General features: G+C 43.1%; 2 protein-coding genes and 1 pseudogene across 7 annotated transcripts in view; 1 reads left to right on the top strand and 2 right to left on the bottom strand.

The window, feature by feature from the left end:
* SLC1A6 (solute carrier family 1 member 6) overlaps positions 1–22,360 on the top strand; it is a 140,882-nt gene that overhangs the window by 51,389 nt on the left and 67,133 nt on the right. The gene's annotated exons all lie outside the window — the stretch shown is intronic.
* On the bottom strand, positions 1,749–4,139 carry CASP14 (caspase 14; the record flags this gene model as incomplete). Its single annotated transcript, XM_081285761.1, has 6 exons — positions 1,749–1,853; positions 2,339–2,442; positions 2,590–2,706; positions 2,861–3,086; positions 3,185–3,334; positions 4,101–4,139. 6 exons carry the CDS (start codon positions 4,137–4,139, stop codon positions 1,749–1,751), a joined length of 741 nt encoding a protein of 246 aa, XP_081141887.1.
* LOC308643297 (interleukin-6-like) lies at positions 10,976–11,710 on the bottom strand (annotated as a pseudogene). Its single transcript has one exon. The product of its transcript is annotated as an interleukin-6-like (transcript).

Below are 22,360 nucleotides of genomic sequence, written 5' to 3'. Positions count from 1 at the left end.
CCCAGGAGGCAGCTGGACAACGAGAGAAAGAAATCAATCCATTACTACTTTTACCTCAGCCTCACAGTTTACACAGAAAGCAAAGATTCCAACACATTTTTTTTGGCAAGATTTGACAGCTGTTTATTGAACACTAATTATTCCAATCAAAGATTCTTTCCTGCCCTCTAGAAATTGTAATTTCCAGTGTTTCGTTCTGAGTAAGAGGGGAGCAGCAACTAGAAGGACTATAGGAAATGGCTTTCTGGAATAAATAGGGGTGGGAGGTAGTGGAAAGAGGGCCAGGGGAGAGAGAGGGCCCTTAGTTTGGGGGAATGGGGATAGCAGAAGCTTAGAGGGAGTGCTGGTGGCAGGTGGGTTTGCAAAGCTGTGAGAGTCAGGATGTGGGTTTGCTCTTGGTCCCTAAATAATAGGTCTCATGTCTTCTAGAGCTTTCCAGAGAGATCATTCTTGTGGGTTGTATGGAGGAGAGATGGAGGGATGGGCTCAGAGGGGCAAGGAAGGACCATGGTTGGTAAAAATGAAGGTAGGGGAGGGTGGAGGTGGAGTTTGGAGGATTGCAGCGAAGAGCAGCTGAGGCACGTGTGTAGGCTGTGCCAAAGTCAGGCAAGGATGGGCATGGTGGCTGGCAGGATATGAAGGGGCAAGAAGAGAGGAGTCATTGATAAACACGGAACCCCCAACCTGGGGTCCGAGGGTGTGGAGGCCAAGGAATGTTTGGAGGAGGGACCAGGAAGAAAAGACTCATCTTTAGTCAGAAGTTTTCAAGATGGTGGATGTGCCCAAAGACTTGGAAGACAGCACAGCCCAGGGCTGAAATTCCACAGAGGTGACCTGGCAGGTGCTTGTTGAAAATTTCTAGAAGTCTCTCAGAAAACTACCACCAAGGTAGGAAAAGAAATTTTTTTTGTCAGTTCTAATTAGAAAAGATTTTTGATGGATCAAAACTTGGCAGATAAGGAAAGGAGGCTGGGCTGGAAGTCAGGCCTTGACTCTGTTTATGTCTTGTGGTGTGGCTTTTGACTCATTACTTAACTTCTCTCCTCCTGTATTATATGTTCTGCAAAATAACAGGATGACACTAGGGGATCAGCTGTGATTGAAAGATGAGTTGTGAGGATGGATGGGTGGATTTCCTTGGAAAGAGTTCAGTGCCTTATAGGGAGAGACATTAGGAGAAAGGGGCCAACTTGACACCAACTTGCTAGCCACAGAAGCAGGGTATAGGAGGAAGAGCAATTTTTGCTTACAGAAACCCCAGGGTTTTTGAGTAAATCACTGGGAGATGGAATGGATGTGGACTGAGGAGGAGATTATAGTTCCAGGTGAGATGAAGGAGCCAGCTAAATTGTCACTGGGGTGGGAGGTGGTGAGCAAGCAATGTTTGCCAGTGGAAAATATGAGCTTTATCTAGTTAAATTTCCAAGGATATGATTCATAGGAAGAAGAAGATCTCAGCTGAACACAAGAACAGAAAGTAGGATAAGTGAATGCTCTCAGAGGTTGCATTAATAGAAGTAGAGAATCCAGCCTGAGAGAAGTGATGCTAATGTTATCATCATGCCTCGTGCTCAATTGTGGTTGGCTTGCTCTAAGAAGAACGTGGATGAGGGGGTGTAGTGAAAGAGGGATTGGGTTCCAGTTAGCCTTGGGAAGAGAAGATTTTAAGGAATGGTGAGAGCTGCCTCTGAATATCTGCGGGGCAGAGAGAGCACCTGAAGGAGAGCTTCTCCCTGCTTTTTCTACTTCTATTGTAGATAGAGTCGTTTCCGGAGGGTGCTTTGGATTTCAGGATTCACTTTCCTCGCTGTTCCTTCCTGAACCAGTTCTGCTTTTGCCATGCGCCTGGTCACCTGCAACAACAGGTGTAGTCAGCTTGGGGGGCTGGGTCCCTAGGGGAACTGATGCCAATGGGCTTACGGGGAGGTTAGGGAACAGGGCAGATGGGTATCCATGTCCCAAGATGGCAGACCTCCACTGTCTCCTCCTATGCCATAGTTTCTATGGAATCATTACATGGATGGGTATAGCTATGTCTCTATATCTATATCTACATTCTGATCTGCAACAAAACACATCACCGTTAGAAGGAAAAACTTTGTCCAAACATTGGTTAAATAAGAATGGTTTATTTACAAATGTTTATCTGTATTCACATACTGTGGGCTTTGGGAGTTCCTGCACTGGGGAAATTTGTTGCTGGAAGACAGACATCCTAGCTTCTGTGTTGGGTTTGGAGATGGGGAAAAGGGAGAAAGATCAGGAGGAAGCTCAGCGACCTCCACTTACACTCTGCTCAGCCTTAGTGGGGGTTACAGATAATCTTGTTCCAACTTACCTCTGTCAGAAGTTGCAGGATGGGTCCTTTCCTGTTGCAGAACACATCTGTTAGGGTTTGGATGAAGGTAGAGCCATCCTCGTCATGTCTGTAGGCAAGGTACCCTGGGGAATTTAAGAGAGGAGGGCTTGGGGAAGCTCTGGGGGTGGGAGTGCAGGGACCCTGGAATAGGGTGGGCCCTGGGGGAGAGGCTCAGGGATCAGGGCCAGGGGGAGGAGCAGAGGCCACTCTGGGCAGCTGGGAGTGCATACCCTCCACTGTGGAGTAGACATGGAGGGTATCTGTGTAAGTTGGGATGGTTTGAGGCTCATCCTTGGTGACCATCACCATCTCATCTCCACCTATTGTTTCACCGAGGTCTCTGTGTTCTGAAAACACCAAGAGAAGAAGTCAAGGTCAGAGAGGCAGATGCAAAAGGGGAAAGTCAGGACAGTTCAGCACATGCCAGGCTTAGCTAGGGCTCTGGACCTGGTATGGGGCCGCACTATGAACATGGACACTGGGTTCTCGAATTGTCCTTACCTCCTCGACAGGCCTGCACGATGTAAACCTTAGGCTTGCCTCTTAAGGCCCGGCAGTTCTTGTTGTTCAAGGTCTCAAAGAGGTCGTCCAGCTTGACCATCTTCCCATCTTCTCCCTTGAGGAGGCCTTCTTCTCCATGAGCCATGAGCACCACAAAGGCGCAGCTGACGGGTTCTTTCCAGTTATCTATGACATCCTGGAAATTTTTCAATTCTTCTTGGAATTGCTGGAGGGACAGAAATGGATGGGTTCAGATAGGGCCCCAGAGCTCACCCATCTGGTCCACCCCACTTCTCTCTTGGCCTGGAGTTGGCAGCCCAGTACCTGGGCAGTGGGATCTCTCTTCGTGGTATTCTCAAATCTCAGCTGCTTGAACATGTGTTCCAGGGCACTTATGTCTACTTCTGAACCTTCCCGGGCTTTCATGACACACAGTGTCAGGGCCAGACGGGCGCCTGACATATCATATGCCTCCTGGTCCAAGAGATGACAAAAATCAAGGGCAAAGAGGTCAAGGAGAAGCAGGAGATGTATTCAAAAGAGTTAGGGTTGCCAGGAAAAATAGACTGTGCCTAGTGACAAGTCAAATAAAAAAATTAAGATTTTAGTATATCTCAAATATTGCTTGAGATATAATTATACTCCAGTGTTTTTTGGTTGTTGACATGAAGTTCAAATTCAGCCAGACATCTCTTATTTTTATCTGCCAAATCTGTCAGTCCAACTGGGTTCTGGCTCTGCCTTAACAAGACTCCTTGGATAAGTCACTGCTCTTCTCTGAACCTTGGTTTCCCGATGCAGATAAGTGTGTGTGTAGAATTTTTAAGGTCCCATCCAGTTGTCACATTAGTGGCTTTATCTCTGTCCCCATCCTTCGCAAGAGTGTGGTGAGCATTCCTTCATGACTTCCTCAGTGTAGAGGTCTGAGAATTTCTGAAGCTAATTCTGAGATTCTACCTGATTCTGTGTGAGGAAGACTATTGGGGTCTTTTAAGAAGAGAAGCAGGATACTGAGGACCGTAGTGATAAGAATGTGATCTTTGGAGACAGAAATACCTATGTTTCTTCCCTCTCCCTCCAATTTGGGTTCCATCCCAGAGTCCTTTTGTTGTCATCTGGAAGATCACAAAGAACCTTCTAGCTCTGAGCCCAAGTCATTATTATTTTTTCATTCTTGTACTCTTCAGGAAACAATGAGTTCCTCTCTTCCCTCCCTGTCGCCCTGTTGAATCCATCTCACCTCCTCCAAAGGCCGAGGATTGCTCATTTCCTCTTCCATCTGTGTTCAACTCTCGTCACCCTTGCTGATCCTGGGGTCAAGAGAAGGTAGGTTAAAGGTCTCCAAAGGAAGACAGTAGGAATCAGGGGGCAGATTGGTTTGTCTATCTGGATTTTTGAGAATGAATAGACCCCAGTGCTGAAGACTCAGTACCTGGTCAGACCTAGACAAGAGATGACAGACCATGGTGTATTTCCTCTATAGAGGGACAGTCTGGTGGAGTCTTTTATCCATGGAGTCCTTGGAAAAACTGTAAGCCCACCCCAAATGCCATCCCTCTGGACCTTCCCTGTCTTTCAGGATACTTATCCTGTGATGGGCTAGACTTCTCCTTGGCAGGTCCTGGATGGAGGAGCATATTCTCCTCTTTTCTACTCGGGAGATGTCTGACTGGGGAGGCATCAATCACTAGGTGCTTCATGGTTGGGTTTAAAATAAGAATTTAATCAAGGTGAGGAATACTATTTTGAACTGTCTTGGTGGGTCTCTAATCTGAAGAGGTCAGTATATCTCCTTCTCTCTATTTTGAGATTGAACATCTGTCAATGTCTCCATTTTCCTCTCTGTTTTTCCCACTGGCTGAAAGGAAAGACTTCTGTCATACTCTTGGGTGCCCTGTTGCCTTGACTTTGTTTATACTTCTTCCTCAGCCTGGACAACTTCTTTACTTGTCAAGACCCTTTCCCCATGATTTGGACGGCATCATGTCTGACATGCCTTCCTTATGCCTTCATGCACCCATCCTTTATTTATCTATCCATGCCTTCATCCAACTTGTCTACCCAGGCATCTTTCCATTTACTCTTCCATCCACCCACCCATCTGCTCACCCTTCCAGTCATCAATTCACCTACCTGCCACCCATTACCCACTAACCATCCATCCATCCATCCACCCACCATCCATTATTTATCCATCCATCCGTCCACCCACCATCCATTATTTATCCATCTACCCATCCACCCATCTGTCCAGCCAGCCAGCCACTTATCCAGCAATGCACTCATTCATCTATCCAGCACATATTTCTTGGGTATCTGTTGTATGTTAAGCCCTAGGAACACACTATACATGACAGACATTCTTCTTGCCCTTCTGTAGCTTTAATCTATGACAGAAATGAAAATTAAATCTCTCTTTTTCTCTATACACACACACACACACACACACACACAGAGCAGGTGCTGTGAGGAAAAGGAGGTGAATGTTGTGAAGGAGGAAGCAGAAGGAGTACAGCTCTAGAACCAGATAAACCAGACCCAGGAGCTTGGTCTCTCCCAGCTGCGAGACCTTAACCATCTCGCTCTCCTCTCTGAGACTCACTTTTCCCATTTGAAAAGGAAGGACTTGGGAAGAGTGCTAGGTGCTTGGCAGCAGTGGGCCAAATAAAGCAGGTTTTATGACCTCTATTAACTTTTTGTACATGGCCACTCCCCTCTCTAGATTCCCACAGTTCTGCCTATTTTTACTTTTTTTAAACATTTGTTCAATATCACTTTAATCATCTCTTTATGGTCACGCATTTATAGATTGCAGAGGCATTTACAGGTAGAAAAATCATTTTACAAGTGTATGATCACACATTTTATATGCAATATTAAATAATATTAATTTGTCTTTAATAGAACAAAGAGTGACATGAACATAAAAGAGCAGTATTTTCAATTCTTAACCTCTTGGATGAATCAGTCGGTCAGTTTCCAGATTGAAAGCCTGACATCTTTACTTCTGTCTCCACCAGCTGTGTGGTACAGAGGTGGTGTCAGGGAGAACAGCTAATAAACAAAAGAACAAAGGAAAGAAAGCCTGGCTAGATGGATGGGTGGCAATCTCTCCAGTTCCGCTGGCACCGAGAGGGGGACCGTGTGTGAGAGACGGAGGAGCTGGTAGCTGCCAGTCACTTACCAGCTGCAGAAGTAGTTGCTCCTTAAGCCAGGCTCAGTCTTGTCACTCTCCTAGCTGCTGGCACCAAGAAGGAGTCAGGCCCACTGCCAGTCTTGGAGAGGGGGCTGACCGGTATGGGGCCTTCCTGGGTTTCTCCCGAGAGGCCTGTGATTCGTGCAGCACAATCATCTGGCCCTTTATTGCCAGCGAATTTTCTGTCAGTCGGGAAACCTCATGACTAGGGGACACGCCCTTGGCACAGCCTTGGTGTGGAAATAGAGTCAGACGCCCGTGGATGAATGATTGCAGGGCTTAGCTGACACCCCCTGGCTAAGGTGGCTGAGATGGAGCATCTAAATTAGCCAGTGGTTTTTGGGCCAGCCCAGCCACAAGACCCTCCACCTGACCACAGGTTTAGCTCATCTTGTTACCATCCAGCATTTCCACCAAGACAACCCATCCATTCCACCGTGAACTGGGCAGACAACACTGACTGTACTTGTTTATTATCTCATCACTCCTCAGGAGCATTGTTGATTGGCATTGCTGCTCCATTTTGCAGGTGGGGAACCTGAAGCTCATGGTGGTGAAATCCAATGACTGTTCCACATCGCCTAACCAGTTGACTGGCACAGTTGGCGTTCATATCCAGGAGGGTCCAGTCCAGCTGCCTTAGCTGATACTTCAGCCCCTGTCTCCTCTGCTTCTTGGCCTCCCTCCCCTGTTCTTTCTTGCCATTTTATTTTATGTCAACAGCTTTAATGAGATATAATTCACACACTTTACAGATCACCTACTGAAAGTGTCCATTCCAATGGCTTTAGTAGATTAACAGAGTGGTGCAGGGTGTCCTCACCACAGTTTGTTTTAGGACATTCTCATCACCTCAAAACAAAAACAAAAACAAAAACCTTGTACTCTTTTAGCTATGGGCTGCACTTCCTTCATACATCCCAGTCCCAGGCAACTGCTAATCTACTTTCTGCCTCTATGGATGTCCCTGTTCTGGATGTTTCCTAGGAATGACATAACAGTGTATGTAATCTGTAATCATTATTCTATGTATTTGGCTTTTTTTCATAGCACAATATCTGCAGGGTTCTGCAGTATAGCAGATATCAGTACTTCATTTCCTTTTTTATGGCTGAATACTATTTGGTCACATGGGTATACTTCATTTTGTTTACCCATGCATTTGTTCTTGGCATGTGGGTTGTTTCTATCTTTTGGGCGTTTGAATGATGGTGTTATACATATACAACTTTTTTATATGAACTCATGAACAACTTTTTATTCCATTCCTAGGGGTAGAATAGTCAAACAAGACAGCACAACTGGACCATTTTTTGTTCCTCCAATTCTTTCATTTGCTTTGAGGTTACCCAGGAGCAAATGTAAGGAATCCACCTTCAGTTCCCATGTCTGCATTGACTTATACATATTTTACTGTTAGTTTATATGTGGGCTCATCTACAGTATTGTTGTGATACCGTTTTACTCACCTAATTTTATGCCTGCGTCATCTTCCCATGGCAGCACTTATGAATCAATACCCCTTCCATAAGTTGGTGTTCTTTTAAAAACTTTTCATTGGAGAAAAACCTACATGTGTAAAAGTATACGAATGCTGATGAAGTTTCACAACTCAATACATCCATGCAGCCAGCACCTGCCCAAGGGAAACAAAGTGACTAGCCCTGTGTCCCTGAATTTCTTCTTCGGTTTCCTTTTGGCAACTACCTTGCTGCTGCCACCTCCAAAAATCATCCTAATCAAGGATGCTATGGACCATTTCTTCCTGCTTTTGGCATATCATATAAATGGAATCAGATAGTATATTCTTTTTAGTGTTTGGTTCATCCACTTAATGTTATGCTTGTGAAATTCAATTATTTCAGCACGTGCAAGTAGCTTCTCAATCCTATTGCTTTAGAGCAGTGTTTCTTAATCTTTGTTCATTATTTTCCCCTAAACCATCGTAGATATTTACCCCTATTGTCCCTCTGTGAGATTTTATACAACAGACATACCATATCTATCTACCTACCTACCTACCTACCTACTTACTTACCTACCTACCTATCTAATCTATCACTTATCCATATATCCATTCATTATCCATCTATCCATTCATTGTCCATCTATCCATTGTTTGATAGAGATCCATCTGTCATCTATCATTCCATCTGTCTGTATACCTATCTCTCTATCTGCAATATGACATATCATATCTATCTACCATGAGCAACTTCATGGTTTATAAAATTCACATTATCTCATAGACTGAATGTATAGTAATTTGTTTAGTCATTTCTCTGCTAATGGACATTTCAGGTGTTTCCAGTTTTTCTCCATGACAAGTAACACTGCCATTGAATTTAAATTCTCCTTTACTGAATTTATTCAACGAATATTTATCAAACGTTGTGTCAGATGTTGAGCCAACATTGGCAAATAAAATGGACACACTTCCATCTTTGTAGAGATTACAATAGCATGTTATCCTCTCCTTCTCTTCCTTCTCCTTTTCCATTTTCCCTGTCACCAACAGCACTCACAGATCTTGCAAAGTACCTCACTGTCCCTAACAAGTATTAATTACAGACTGTACCCCTTCCATAAGTTTTCTGTGCAGGGAGAGACATGGGGCACTGTTGGGCTGTGTAAGGGAAACACAGAGCTTCTTGTCACAACACGCGCTCTGAATCTCCTTATAATCACCCAGGTAGGGTCTGACTATAGCACAAGCGGATAGAGCAACAGGCCTGGGAAGGTGTGGAATCATCTTCAGCGTTTGGGAGACATGACATCACTTAATTCTGCAATGGTGCGAAAAGTACACATTTTTCATTGGAAGAGAAGTGAAAACAGAGAAACTCTGAAATACATGGTACTCAATTCCACCCTTACCCGGGGTCAAGCATTTTAGCCAACCTGGATTTCTGCCACCATGTTGCTCTTTGAAACTTCATTTTTCAAAATATGTTTATAGGATCTGGTCATCTGAGAAGATCAGATTTTGGAGTAAGAAATTTGAAATGGGAGGTGTATGCAATGGTGCTAGAAAATGTCCAGCACCCGGATTGTCTCAAAATGAAACAAAACAAAACAGAATGCAACAACGAAAAACAAAAAACCCTCAAACAATAAAAAGCAAAAAATATGTTTATTTATAGTGTTTGCTAATTTCTATGGTGTTAGTGCTCCCACAGCGGCTCATTTCAAGTTTCCAATATGGCGTCATTGAACATGGATCTGGGAAGTCCCAGACTGAAAAGGGTATCTCTCTTCTCAGGCATTGTAGGGAGGCAGGTGGGTCCAGAGAGTCTGGTCTCTGGGTGAGGGACATAGCTGAGCTTTTCACTCAGAGCCAGGCATACAGTAAGTGGTAAGGAAGGAAAAGCTGGGGGTATGAGTGTGCTGGGGTGTCTGGTTATTTCCTCCAATGGAGGACGGCAGAAATGGCTTCTCATCACTTCCACTTTAGCCCACCCATTAGAGTTGAGGAAGCCCTGAGATACATGCTTATACAACGTCAGAGTGTGAAAGAATCTATGTGTGACCATGGGCTAAAAAACAATTAATCTACTAGTTTAATGAATTAATTAGTCAGAATTATTGGACATTTGGCTAGCCAGAGAAAGACAGCTTGGTATAGAGACTCCGAGGAGGGAGATGCCTTGGGGCCACAGGGTCATGTGCTGGCTTTCCAGGGGAGATGCGTTTCAGTTGAGATCAGAGGAATGAGTACGTGTGTTCCAGGTGGGCATATGGGGGGCAGCTCATGCAGGGGGACCCCAGCATGGGCGAGAGCGGAGGTGGAGGAGAGATCTTGGAAGCTTCAAGGCTCCATGCCTGCCACTGTGAGGCCCTAGGACGAAGTGTGAGGGACAGTGGTGAAGAGAGGTGGGTTGATGGCGAGAGATGAATCTAGATGGAGAGAAGTGGGTCCGGATGGTGAGGGGTGAGTCCAGGAAGGAGTGGGATCACGAGGGGGCCTGGGGCCACTCCAGGGAGTCTGGGTTTGGCTGGGCTGTAGGGTGACCAACTATCCTGTTTTGCCCAGGACTGAAGGGTTTCTGGCATGTGGGGCTTTCAGTGCTAAAAAGCCAGAGGAGTCCCAGGCAAAGTGAAATGAATTTGTCACCTAATTCGCAGGCAATGAGATGCCGCTGAGGAAATCTGATCAGGAGGGTGACACAATATATCTCTTCAATCACAGGTCAAATGAGGCTTCTGGAGGGAGCTCTCAACCTGCCCTGGACCAGGTTGGATGCCAAGTCTACAGCTTCCGGCACTCCTCCGAGGCAGTCACGCTGCTCTTAGAATGCTGCTTTGGGGTCTTTCCTCCCTAAAGACAGGTGGCTGATGACACCATGAGCCTCACATGTCAGATTTGCTTAGTTCCCAGCAGAACACGATACAACATTCAATAAATGTCCATAGATGATGAAGGTCTGGGGTTGTTGGAATTGACACTTCTGTTCCTTAAAACTACAAAACTCATCAAGAATGTAGCATGGAACTTTGTGCATTTTTTTTGACCAATATTTCCCTATCCCCTCCCCAGCCCCCATCTCTGGGAAAATTCTACTCTCAACTTCTAAGAGTTTGACCTTTCCAGATTCCACATGTAGGAGAGAACCCGTGGGGTTTGTCTTTCTGTGCCTAGCTTATATGTCCTCCAAATTCATCTCTGTTGTCTTTTTTTTTCTTTAAAAATGTATAAATTAGCAATTTTATTGAGGTAAACTTATACATTCCAAGAAATGATCTGGCTCTGAAGCAAGATATTCAAACTGCCTAGACTTTTATATCATTTCAAAACCATTATATAAAATATTTCAAGTGACACTTTATAAAATTATAAATATAAGTCACATATAAATTAACTCAAATCTCATATTTAAATTATCAATAAATTAAAAATAATTAAAATAGTGTCCTAACGCTCATACTGTCAGTTCTTCGTAGAGAACAAGATAAGGTAGGTACCCAGTGGACAGGACATGTTTTCTGACCATAGGAAGCAATGCCCATAAACCAATAAGCTTAGATGCCCACCATGCTTTCCGAACAGCTCTCAGGGTGAACTGCAGGAAATCCTCAGAGTTGCTCAAGATGAGTTGCATGGTCATGACCTTCTGCCAATCCTTCTGTGACTCCAGTTTTGCCAACAGGTGGATATTTGCAGTTGGGCTAGGGAAGACTATTTGATTGGGATCCTTCACCTCTTGTTTCAGAATCTCAATCAGGGCTTTGGAACTGAACTGCACATGTTCAGCTCTGTCCCTGTTATTGCCTTCCTGAAACTTGTTCCGGATGTACCTCAGGTAGACCTGAAACTCCAGAAGCCCAGAGGTGATTCGCACAAGGCAGTTGTCCCGATTGTATCCAGTTTGGAAGCATCCATCTTTTTCAGTCATCTTTGGAAGGTTCAGATTGTTTTCGGACACTGCCACATGGCTCTTGATACAGGTCTCATCATTCTTGCATAGCTCTTTTCTCATTTAGAAGACTTCCTTGATGAGGTAGGAAATCTGTCCTGCAGTTTTTCCAGAAGAGGCACGTGTTGGTTTATTTCGAGTGACACTATTCTCTCCATCTTCTCTCTTAAGTTCTGAGGCGGGGAAGGCAGTAGCCACCACTAGGAGCAGCCCCAAGGAGGCAATTGAGAAGAACTTCATGGCTGTTCCTGGAGGGCAGATGGAGCTCTCTTTCTTTCCTGGTGGGCTCAAGAGCTGAATGTCCTCTGTTGTCTTAAAATGACACGAATTCCTTCTTTTTAAAGGCCGAGTAGTATTCCTTTGTGTGTGTATGTTTATTTATATATATCTACCCTTGTTTATCTCTGTGTCTCTGTATCTTTCAACCTATACCACATTTTCCTTATCCATCCATCTATTGATACACACTTAGGTTGTTCCCATGCCTTGGCTGTTGGGAATTGTGCCGCAGTGAACTGAATATTTACGTGCAGATAGCTCTTTGACAACCCGTTTTTATTTCCTTTGGAGATATACCCAGTAGTGGGGTGGTTGGAGCACATGGCAGTTCCATTTTTAATTTTTTGAGGACCCTCCATACTATTTTCCAAAATGGCTATGGTCATTTGCACTCAATTTCAATTAGACAAGAGGAATGAGTTTGTGAGGACTTTTGCACAACAGGTGACTATAGGTAATAATAATGTATTGTATATTTCAAAATTCGAACAGTAAATATTTAATATATTTAATTTTAAATATTAAAAAGATAAGCGAGATGATGGATTTTAACCTGATCTAATCATTTCATATCACATACATATATTAAAACATTATATTATATCCCACGAATACACAAGATTGTGTGTCAAATAAAAATAACATTAATAAAAAATTTAGAAAGGAGTGTATTATGAAAACAGTAAACACAGGGCTTGGGCGGCATAAGAGAAAAACCATGAAATCTTAGTGGAATGTGAATCTGAATGGCAAGAAGGAGATGTGTCACTATGGGCTGGGGGCGGCTGTTAGCTAATTAACAAGCTGTATTAATTAGTTGTATTTATTATTATTAATTTGTTAGTTGTCTAACTTTAGTCTTTTAGTGCTTTATTGTTTCATTTTAGGATGGAGAACAGGTTCTGTGACGTGGTCCTAGGGGATCCAGATAGTCCGTAGATGGAGGTCAAGGTGACCAGTGCTGAGATGGGGCTGTGGGATCCCTAAGGAGGCCCCTGACATGGCCCTGCATAGAGAAGTGGGACTGGTTGTCCCCAAACCTGCATACTCCTTCTGCCTTGGCTGCAGGCAGATCACATCACCTTTCTGAGAGGGAATTGCCCCACGTGTTAAACCCACTTCTGTCTGGTGAAAAGAGAGTGAAAGGGGAATTCTTAGACTGTGGGTGGAAATGTAAATCAATACAGCTGGTGTGGAAAAATGGTGTGGAAGCTCCTCAGAACGTCAGGAACAGAGCTATCGCACCACCCAGCAGCAGGTCAAAGAGACATCTGCACTCTCAAGTTCGTTGCATTACTAATCACAATAGCCAAGCTACGGAACCATCCTAGGTGCCCACTGACAGACGGGTACAGAAAATGCGGTTTACATATATTATTCAGCCATAAAAGAGGATGAAATTTTGTTATTTGTAGCAACATGGGAGCATGGAGGACATTATGTTAAGTGAAATAAGTCAGACCCAGAAAGACAAAGGCCACATGTTTTCACTTACATGTAGATGTTAAAATAGTTGATCTCATAGAAGTAGAGAGTGGCACGGAGGTCCACAGAGCCTGGGAAGGGTGGCAGGAATGAGATGGAGAGAAGATGGTTAAGGGGGACAGGGGTGCAACTGAAAGAAGGAATAATTTTAATTTCCATAGCACTGAGGATAATATAGTTGACAATAATGACTTACATATTTCAGAATACTGAATATTCCCAGAACAAAAGAATGATCAGTGTTTGAGGTGATGGAGATGGCAATTACTCTGATCTGATCATTATACATTGTGGGCATGAATTGAAATGTCACACCGTACTCCATAAATATGTATGACTGTTTCATGTCAATTAAAAAAGAAAAACCCCACCCTACTCCTGAGGGTGAAATGAAATGATCTCTGCAAAGTGGCCTGGCACCACCTTACCATTTGGCAGACTTGGATTCAGACTCTGGTCTTGGAGCTGTGGACACAAGGTCATCCCTGCTGCCTCCATGGCTGCACGTGGCAATGACTTGGGGAGCTCTTTTTTACTTATTTATTTAACTTTTAATTTTTATTTGTTCTAATTAGTTATACATGATAGCAGAATGCATTTCGTTTCATTGTACACAAATGGAGCACAACTTTTTACGTCTCTGGTTATACGTGACATAGAGTTGCACCATTTGTGCATTCATACGTGTACCTAGGGTAATGATGTCCTTCTCATTCCACCATCTTTCCTGCCCCCATGTCCCTCTCCTCCTACCCCTTTGCCCAATCCAAAGTCCCTCCATTGTTCCCATGCCTTCTCCGCACATTATGGATAGCATCCTCTTATCAGAGAGAACATTTGGTCTTTGGTTTTTTGGGATTGGCTTACTTTGCTTAGTATGATATTCTCCAACTCCATGCATTTACCTGCAAATGCCATAATTTTATTCTCTTTTAATACTGAGTAATTTTCCATTGTGTGTGTGTGTGTATGTGTGTGTGTGTGTGTGTGTGTGTGTGTGTGTGTATATATATATATATATATATATATATATATATATATCAATATCAATATATATCACAGTTTCTTGATCTATTCATCTATGGACGCGCATCAAGGTTGGTTCCACAGTTTAGCTATTGTAAATTGAGCTGCTATAAACATTGATGCGGCTGCATCACTATAGTATACTGATTTTAAGTTCTCTGGGTTTAGACTTGGGTAACTCTTAATGACCTGGAAACCTGGACCCTCCTCCAAAGATTCTGATTTAAGTGATCAAGCTGGAGTCTCAGTCCTGTATTTGGAAGAGAGAGAGAGAGGAGAGAGAGAGAGAGAGAGAGAGAGAGAGAGAGAGAGAGAGAGAGAGAGAAACTCCAAGGTGATTTGAATGTATTGAAGGGTTGAATATGAATGACCAGTTTTGGGGAAGAGACAAATAATAAGTAGACAAATTAGTACATGAGATAATATAGATGGTGACGTGTTTAAAATGAAAATAGACCCAGAGAAGTGATAGAGAACCCCTGAAGGAGGCAGCGGGATGTTTGAGTCAAATCCTGGGAAGTGGAGGTGCTCAACCCACGTGGCCATCTCCTCCTTCCCTTCCAACAGCAGTTCACCAAGGTGGCTGTATGCTGGAATACCCTAGAGAACTTAAAAATATCAAGGCAAGTCCCCACTCCTAGAGACCTGACTGGGTTGGTGGGACCCAGGCCACATGGAACACAAAATTAGTCACAATGACCACCTGAAAGTGTACAGTTCAATAGCATGAAAGTACATTCATGATGTAGTGCAAGTGTATTCCAAATAGAAGCTCTGCACCCATTAAAGCAGTCTCTTCCTTTTCTCCCTTTTCTAGTCGCTGGAAACCTTTAATATACTCCCTGTACCTATGGACTCTCCTATTATTATTTTTCGATTTGCTTATTCTTACTTATGATTGCCAAAAGGTGGAAATAACACAAATGTTCATCAGTGGATCAACAACACATTGTATGTTTGTACAATGGGATATTATCCAGACACAAAAAGAATGAAGCCCTGTCTATGCTACACTGTGGATGAATCTTGAAAATACAAAAGCCAGGCACTAAAGACCAGGTGGTGTAACTGGTGGTGGTATCTTATCACTCTTAATGTCACATTGGGTTTCAGTTGGTAAGGGATTAATACTGCATTGTTCACAATCAGGTAACAATGACATCCTGAAACTTCCTATCCTTGGACTAACATCTCAAAGTTTCATTGTTATAAGAGGAACATATTTTAGTGAACTATTGCACAGCATGGTGACTCTAGTTAATAATGACATATTTTATATTTTAAAATTATTAAAAGAGTAAATTTGAAGTGTTCTTACCACTGAAGCTGACAAGATGTAGTGTTGGATATTCTTAGCCTCATTTAATCATTTCACAATGTACAGCTAGATCTCTGTATTCATGGGTCTCACTTTGATACATCCAACTGTTAATTGAAAAATATCTGGAAAATATTATGTCTGTACTAAACATGTACAGTTATTTTTCATTATTTACTAAATGACATAGTATAGTAAATATTTACATAGTATTTACATTTTACTAAGCATTTTAAATAACCTAGAGAGGATCTAAAGAGAGGATGTGAGGATGTGTGTAGATTAAATACACATAAAATGCCATTTTACAGAAGGTACTTGAGCGTCCGTGGATTTCGGTATCTGTGGGATGACTGTGTACACATATCAAAACATCACACTGTATCCTGTAAATACATGCAATTATTATTTGTTCCTTAAAAACAAAATAAAAATATACTATTCATTAAAAAAAAAAAAAACAACAAACCCAACCAATGGCAGTCTCAGCCTAAATCTGACTTATAGCTTAAGTAGATGTGGGTAGATCTCCTGGTCCCCAGGCAACCCTCTCTCTGGTTATTTTTCAGCACAGTGAGAGATGCTGTGTGCTTCCTAGGTACCATTTTCCTAACAGTTCTCAGGCGTGGTGGATTTTTCCTGCTTTTACACATGGTCAGAGAATGGTCCTGCACCAATTGCTCCTGCTACCCTGGGCACATCCGTGATTTCACCTCTGCAGTCACAGAGCCTTTTCTCTGCCAGGTGCCTGCATACTCACCTTTTTTTTTCACCAGCGCGTAATTCCATCTGAATCCGCGACCTTGACCTCTGAGGGCCTCTTTGCCTGTGTTGTGAGCCTTAGCAGTGAGACCTCACCATCCTGATGAAAGAAGGTGGTGTTGCTCAAAGACTCCGGGCCCCATTCCAGCATCCCAGCTCTCTTGGAGAGTAAACAACGCAGGGTCCAACAAGATGAGACGGCATCTGGACAGGCAGGATTCTGTCGGCCACGATCTGGGAAGACGCCCAAGTGCTCCAGGCATTCCTTCTCTCTCTGAAGGTATCAAAGTTTTGCAAGTCATTGAGCTTGCGATACAACAGGGAGGGCAGCTGTGCATCTATAATTCTTCAGGCACCCATTCAGAGCATTTTATTTTTTATCCTCATTTATTGCCACATTCACTCACAGTAAAATATCCAAATGTGTTTAATACTGATGGTAATACTGGTAGTACTTGTTGTGGGATGAAAATCTTGATTTTATTTGCATGTATACTTGCAACTCAGCTTAGTACAGGAGGTTGATCAAGGCAAGGAAAACATATCACACATGTTACTTTTTAAAGACATGTTTTTTATTTGTAACTGACATAATAACTGTGCATGTGTATAAAGTACAGTGTGACATTCCAATACAGGTATACAATGTGCAATTGATCAGATTAGGGTTATTGGTATACCTACCATCTCAAATGTTTACTGCACATGTTACTTTCCAAAACAAAACCATTATATATATATATATATATATATATATATATATATATATATATATATATATATACACTTATAAGCATATATTTAGCTTGTCAATCAGTGACACAGAATCCTACATTTCAGGTAGGATAAATATTCCTTTGCTTGACTTTTTACTTTCCTAAGCTACTGGATTAAGAGACACTCTCTATTCCTCAAACATTGTAAACATGAAAACTAATCCTGCCAACAACTGTGCAACTGCAGAGAAAAATGAAGGTTTAAGAAAAATTAAGTTAGTGTCAAAGTGGAGCAACTGGGCTCTGAGGCTACTCTCCCAGACTCCTCAGTCCTCTTATTTTTCTTGTCCATAAATCAAGAGCTAGTTCAATGAAAAAGAAGTGAAAGAAGGGCTTGGCTACCCTGCAAGCCCACTTGAGGAGGCCAAGTACACCCAGGAGAATAAGGGAGTTGACCAAAACTGCTCTGGGGGAGCTAAATCAGGTTGGTAGCAGTCTTCTTTCTGACTTTGACCCAGTATGTCCACCCTGCACCACCATGCTTTTTGTTCTGTTCTGCCTCTTGGGAATCCATGTGTAGTTCCAATTCCTACTCATTTGCCATTGATGTTTGTGTGTGTGTGGGAAATGCACGTGGAAAGAGATGAAGATACAAGTGGGAAATCTTCACTGCAGCAAGCACATAAAATTGAGTAGGAGGCAGATAGAGCAGAATGGCAAAGGATGTTTGCATTGCAATTCAACTCTCAGCTTGGATTCCTGACCCTGGTGACTTGCCTTATGTAACCTCTTCGTGACTCAGTTTCCTCATCTCTAAAGAGCACCTTTTCAGAGTTGTTAATACATCTAAAACACTTAGGGGAGTTTCTGTGGGCTAAGAGGACAAATACTCAGCAAATATCTCCTGAATTCATACTCTTTCCCCTCCAACTCCACTTCCTCTGTCTTAGCTGAGATGGGTAACATCCATGATCTGGGCAGTAGATGCACAGTGGGTCTCCAGGAGTTGGTTGTGTGGTGGGGACAAGCCCCTGCCCTGTGCTGGGATGAGACCTCTTCATGGTACCCAGGAGGTTGGCCCTGGTCCTCTGGCTGGTGTTTTGGAAGCTGTGTGGTGTGTGCACTATTTGTCTTTTTTAGGATGAATGTGGAGGAAAGCAGCAGGAAAGGGGGCAGCCAGAAAGTGATCCAATGCTTGAGCTGAGCCAAGTTTTCTGGGGAGTTCCTCCTCCATATCACTGTGGGAAGCAATGACTTAATTGCAATTAGTGATGGCTGTGGTAGTCGTGCTATTAATGAGGCATGAGATGAAGATAAAAGAATCATTATCCTAAGTTCTTGCCATGAACAAGCAGAAATGGCATTTGTGGTTATTTTTGCAACGAAGTCACTAACATGTTTTTGTGTTCAGAAGTGGGTGAGGGAAGCGGTGGGAAAGAACTAACATGAGGGATTCCAGCAAGTACGGGAAAGGGTGCTTGTGTGGAAAATTACTGCTGGAAAAGCGATTCCAGCGGCATTTCTTGCACAAGACCATTTCTCCACGGAGGGGTGGAGCCAAATTCTCACTGCTGTCAGCAGCATACCTACTGATAGGACATCTTGAATCTCAGGGGGATCTAGAGAAAGAGACTGAGGTGCAGGACCTGAGAAGCCAGGAGAGGAAAGGTCCATGTGAAATCAGATTTTTCAAATGCTGACTTTATGAAAGCCTCCCCGTTGTGGGAAAGAGATGGAGCTGCTTCTGCTGAGAATGCTTAATAGTTCGGTGGTGTTCTTTCTATACTGGGGAATGTTTTGAGGTAGAACTTCCTCTTTCCTCCCTCCTTCCCTCCCTCCCTCCTTTCCTTTTTTTTTCCTTTGAGGTGCTGGGGATGAAACCCAGGGTCTCCCCCTTGGGGGCAAATGCTCTCCCACTGAGCTGCACCTCCAAACCTTTTTATTTTTTGAGACAGGATCTTGTTAAGTTGCCCAGGCTGGCCTCAAGCTTGTGATCCTCCTGCTTCAGCTTCTGGAGTAGCTGGGATTACAGGCATGTGTCACCCTGCCGGGCCACCTCCCTTCCTTTCCTCCTTCTTGCTTACAACTATTGTCTGACTACTGTGTGACAGTCCTGATGGATATAAAAGATAAAAAAAAAGTCACAGTCATTCTGTTACCTAATTTCAGAAGTGACATCTCCTCACTTTTGTCATGTTGTTATTCATGGGAAGCAAGTCACTGGGTCAAGAAGGATGAGACCATACAGATGTGACTACCAGGAGGTGGGGACCCCAGGGAACAATGTCAGAGGCTGCTGACCACAAAAGGAATGATGTCACTTGCCACAACATGGGTGGATGTGGAGGACCTGGTGCTAAGTGAAATAAGCCAGGCACAGAGAAACACCTCAGGTGTGATCTCGCCTATGAATCTAAATCAGCCAAACTCAAAGAAGCAAAGAATAGAAAGGGTGCCAGGGATGGTGTGGGGAGGGGAAAAGGGGAGATGGTGGTCAATGTGTAAAAAGTCTCAGGTTAAAGATGAATAAGTCCTGGGGATCTAGTGTACAGCATGGGGCCTATGATTGGCGATCCTTTATTGTATACTCAAGAATGAGCTATGCTGGTATGTTTTAGTAAACCTTTTAAAATCAACATGTATGGATTGTGCATATCAGTTCAGTGTGACAACACGCACTGATCAAATCCTACTTCCTTTTCCCTACCTTCTTCCTTCCTAATGAATGGGTACGATGGATCTTATGTTAAGTGTTCTTACCACAAAAGGAAAATAAAACAGAACAAACAAATGAGGTGGGAGGAAAATTTGTGATATTGATTGTGCTGATGGCTTCATGGGTGTATACTTATCTCTCTGTATATCAAGTTATAAACATTAAATATTTATAGCTGATGGATGCCAATAATACCTCAATAAAGTGGTTTAGAATATGATGAATTGTCTCAAAAAGTTAGTAGGCTTCAGGCTGGGGCGGCAGCTCAGTGGTAGAGAGCTTGCCTAGTGTGTATGAGGCACTGGGGTCAATCCTCAGCACCACATATAAATAAACAAGTAAATAAAACAAAGGTATTGTGTTCATCTACAACTAAAAAAATAAGTTAGTAGGTTTCAGTCTGTTGTTTTCTGGTTAGTTTTAATGGTTAGGAAAAACTATAGCCAAAGAGTTTGTCTAAAAATACTTAAATACTTAATATGCTTGAAATACATCTCTTCAAATTTTTCCAGCAGAATTTTATCTCCTTCTATTTCTTTCTTTCTTAAAATTGGGGTAAGATTCATAAAACATACAATTTACACTTTTTAAAAATTTATTCATCTATTTTTTTTGTGCTGGTGATGATTTAACCCAGGATCTCCTGCGTGCCAGGCAAGCATTTTACTACTGAGCCTCACCCCAGCTGGAATTAACCATTTTAAAGGCAACAGTCAGTGACATTTACTACACATGCAGTATTGCACAACCACCATCTATTTCTAATTCCAAAACATTTTTATAACCTAAAAATAAAGTCCATTACTCATTAAGCTGTGCTCACCATTCTCCTCTTCTCCAATCCCCTGGCAACCACTAGTCTGCTTTCTTTCTGGATGGATTCACCTGTTCTGGACGGCTACTGTTTGCATCTGAAGTGTCCTGAAAAACCTCACGTGTTAAGTCCTGGTCCCCAGCCCATGGTGCTATTGGGAGGTGAGGAACCTTTAGGAGTTGGGGCCTAGTGGGAAGTTTTAGGTCATTGGGGACATGCCTTTTGAGGGGACCATGGGACTCCAGTCTCTCTGTCTTTCATTCCTGGCCATGAGGTGAGGGCTTTCTCCACCATGTACTCCTGCCATGGTGTACTGCCTCATCACTGGTCCAAAAGCAGTAGGGCCAATTGATCACAGACTGCAATGTCTAAACCTGTGAGCCAAACAAGTTGGTTTTCAAGTTAGTTACCTCAAGAATAATATTACAGTAATGGAAAGCTGACTAACACACGGACAGTTCATATAGATGGAATAATATGATATGTTACCTTTTATGTCTGCCTTCTTTCATGGAGCAAGTTTTTGTCTTTCCTCCTTCATCCTTCTTCTCTGACTCCTCATTTTCCTCCTCCTCTGTGGTACTGGGGATAGAACACAGGTCTCAAAAAAACTAGTTAAATGCTCTCTCACTGAGCTATATCCCATCTTTTATTTTTTTCTTCTTTCTTGGTACCAGGTATTGAACCCAGGGGCACTTTACCACTGAGCCACATCCCCTGCCATTTTAATTTTTTATTTTGAGGCAGGGTCTCACTAAGTTGCTCAGGGCCTTGCTAAATTGCTGAGACTGGCCTCAAACTTGTGATCCTCCTACCTCAGATTTCTGAGTTGCTGGTATGACAGATGTGAGCCACCATGCTTGGCACCAGTCTTTTAAATTTTATTTTGAGAACAGGGTCTTACAAAGTTATTGAAGCTGGCCTCAAACTTGTAGTTCTCCTGCTTCAGCCTCCTAAATAACAGAGATTACAGGTGTGCACTACCATTCCTGGCTTACAGAGTCTGTTTTAATTTTAATTGAATTTTTTTTTTTGGTACTGGGAATTTAATCCAACAGCACTTTACCACTGAGTTATATCCCCAATCCTTTATAAAATATTTTGAGATGGGTCTCACTAAGTTCCTTAGACCCTTGTTGAATTGCTGAGGCTGGCTTCTAATATGCAATCATCCTGTCTCAGCCTCCCCAGTCACTGGGATGGCAGAGGTGTGCCACCAGGCCTGGCACAGGAAGTGTTTTAAACAACTGCTTTCCGGTTTGAATCCCAATACTATTTGGTGTGTCTGGGGGCAGATAGCTTACTGTTTGGTTTACTGACCACATGACCATGTGCATAGAGATACTAGAGTGTGAGGTGGATGAAATATTCAGCAATGGGACCTTGGAGTGTCACTCTCAATGCACTGAAATAACCAGTTCCAATGTGTTGCAGCATCTCTGTTTCCAGGCTTATTCAAGTTTTTTTTTTTTTTTTTTTTTTGGTGGGGGTTTACCAGGGAACTCAGGGGCACTTGACCACTGAGCTACATCCCTAGCCCTTTTTTTTAAAATTTTACTTACAGACAGGGTCTCACTGAATTGCTTAGTACCTCACTTTTGCTAAGACTGGCTTTGAATTTGGGATCCTCCTGCCTCAGCCTCCCCAGCTTCTGGGATTTCAGGCGTGTGCCACCGTGCCTGGCCACTCAAGAATTTTTGACCCTTAGTGATCACTAGGGGGCAAGAGTGCCAGGGGAGGAGGGGGTGAGGATGGAAGAAGGGTGGGTGGACGT

Source organism: Spermophilus citellus (assembly GCF_964194105.1).
Source record: "Spermophilus citellus genome assembly, chromosome: 3".
NCBI lineage: Eukaryota > Metazoa > Chordata > Mammalia > Rodentia > Sciuridae > Spermophilus > Spermophilus citellus.
Note: the sequence above shows the minus strand (reverse complement) of the source record. Positions and strands in the feature narration are given on the sequence as shown.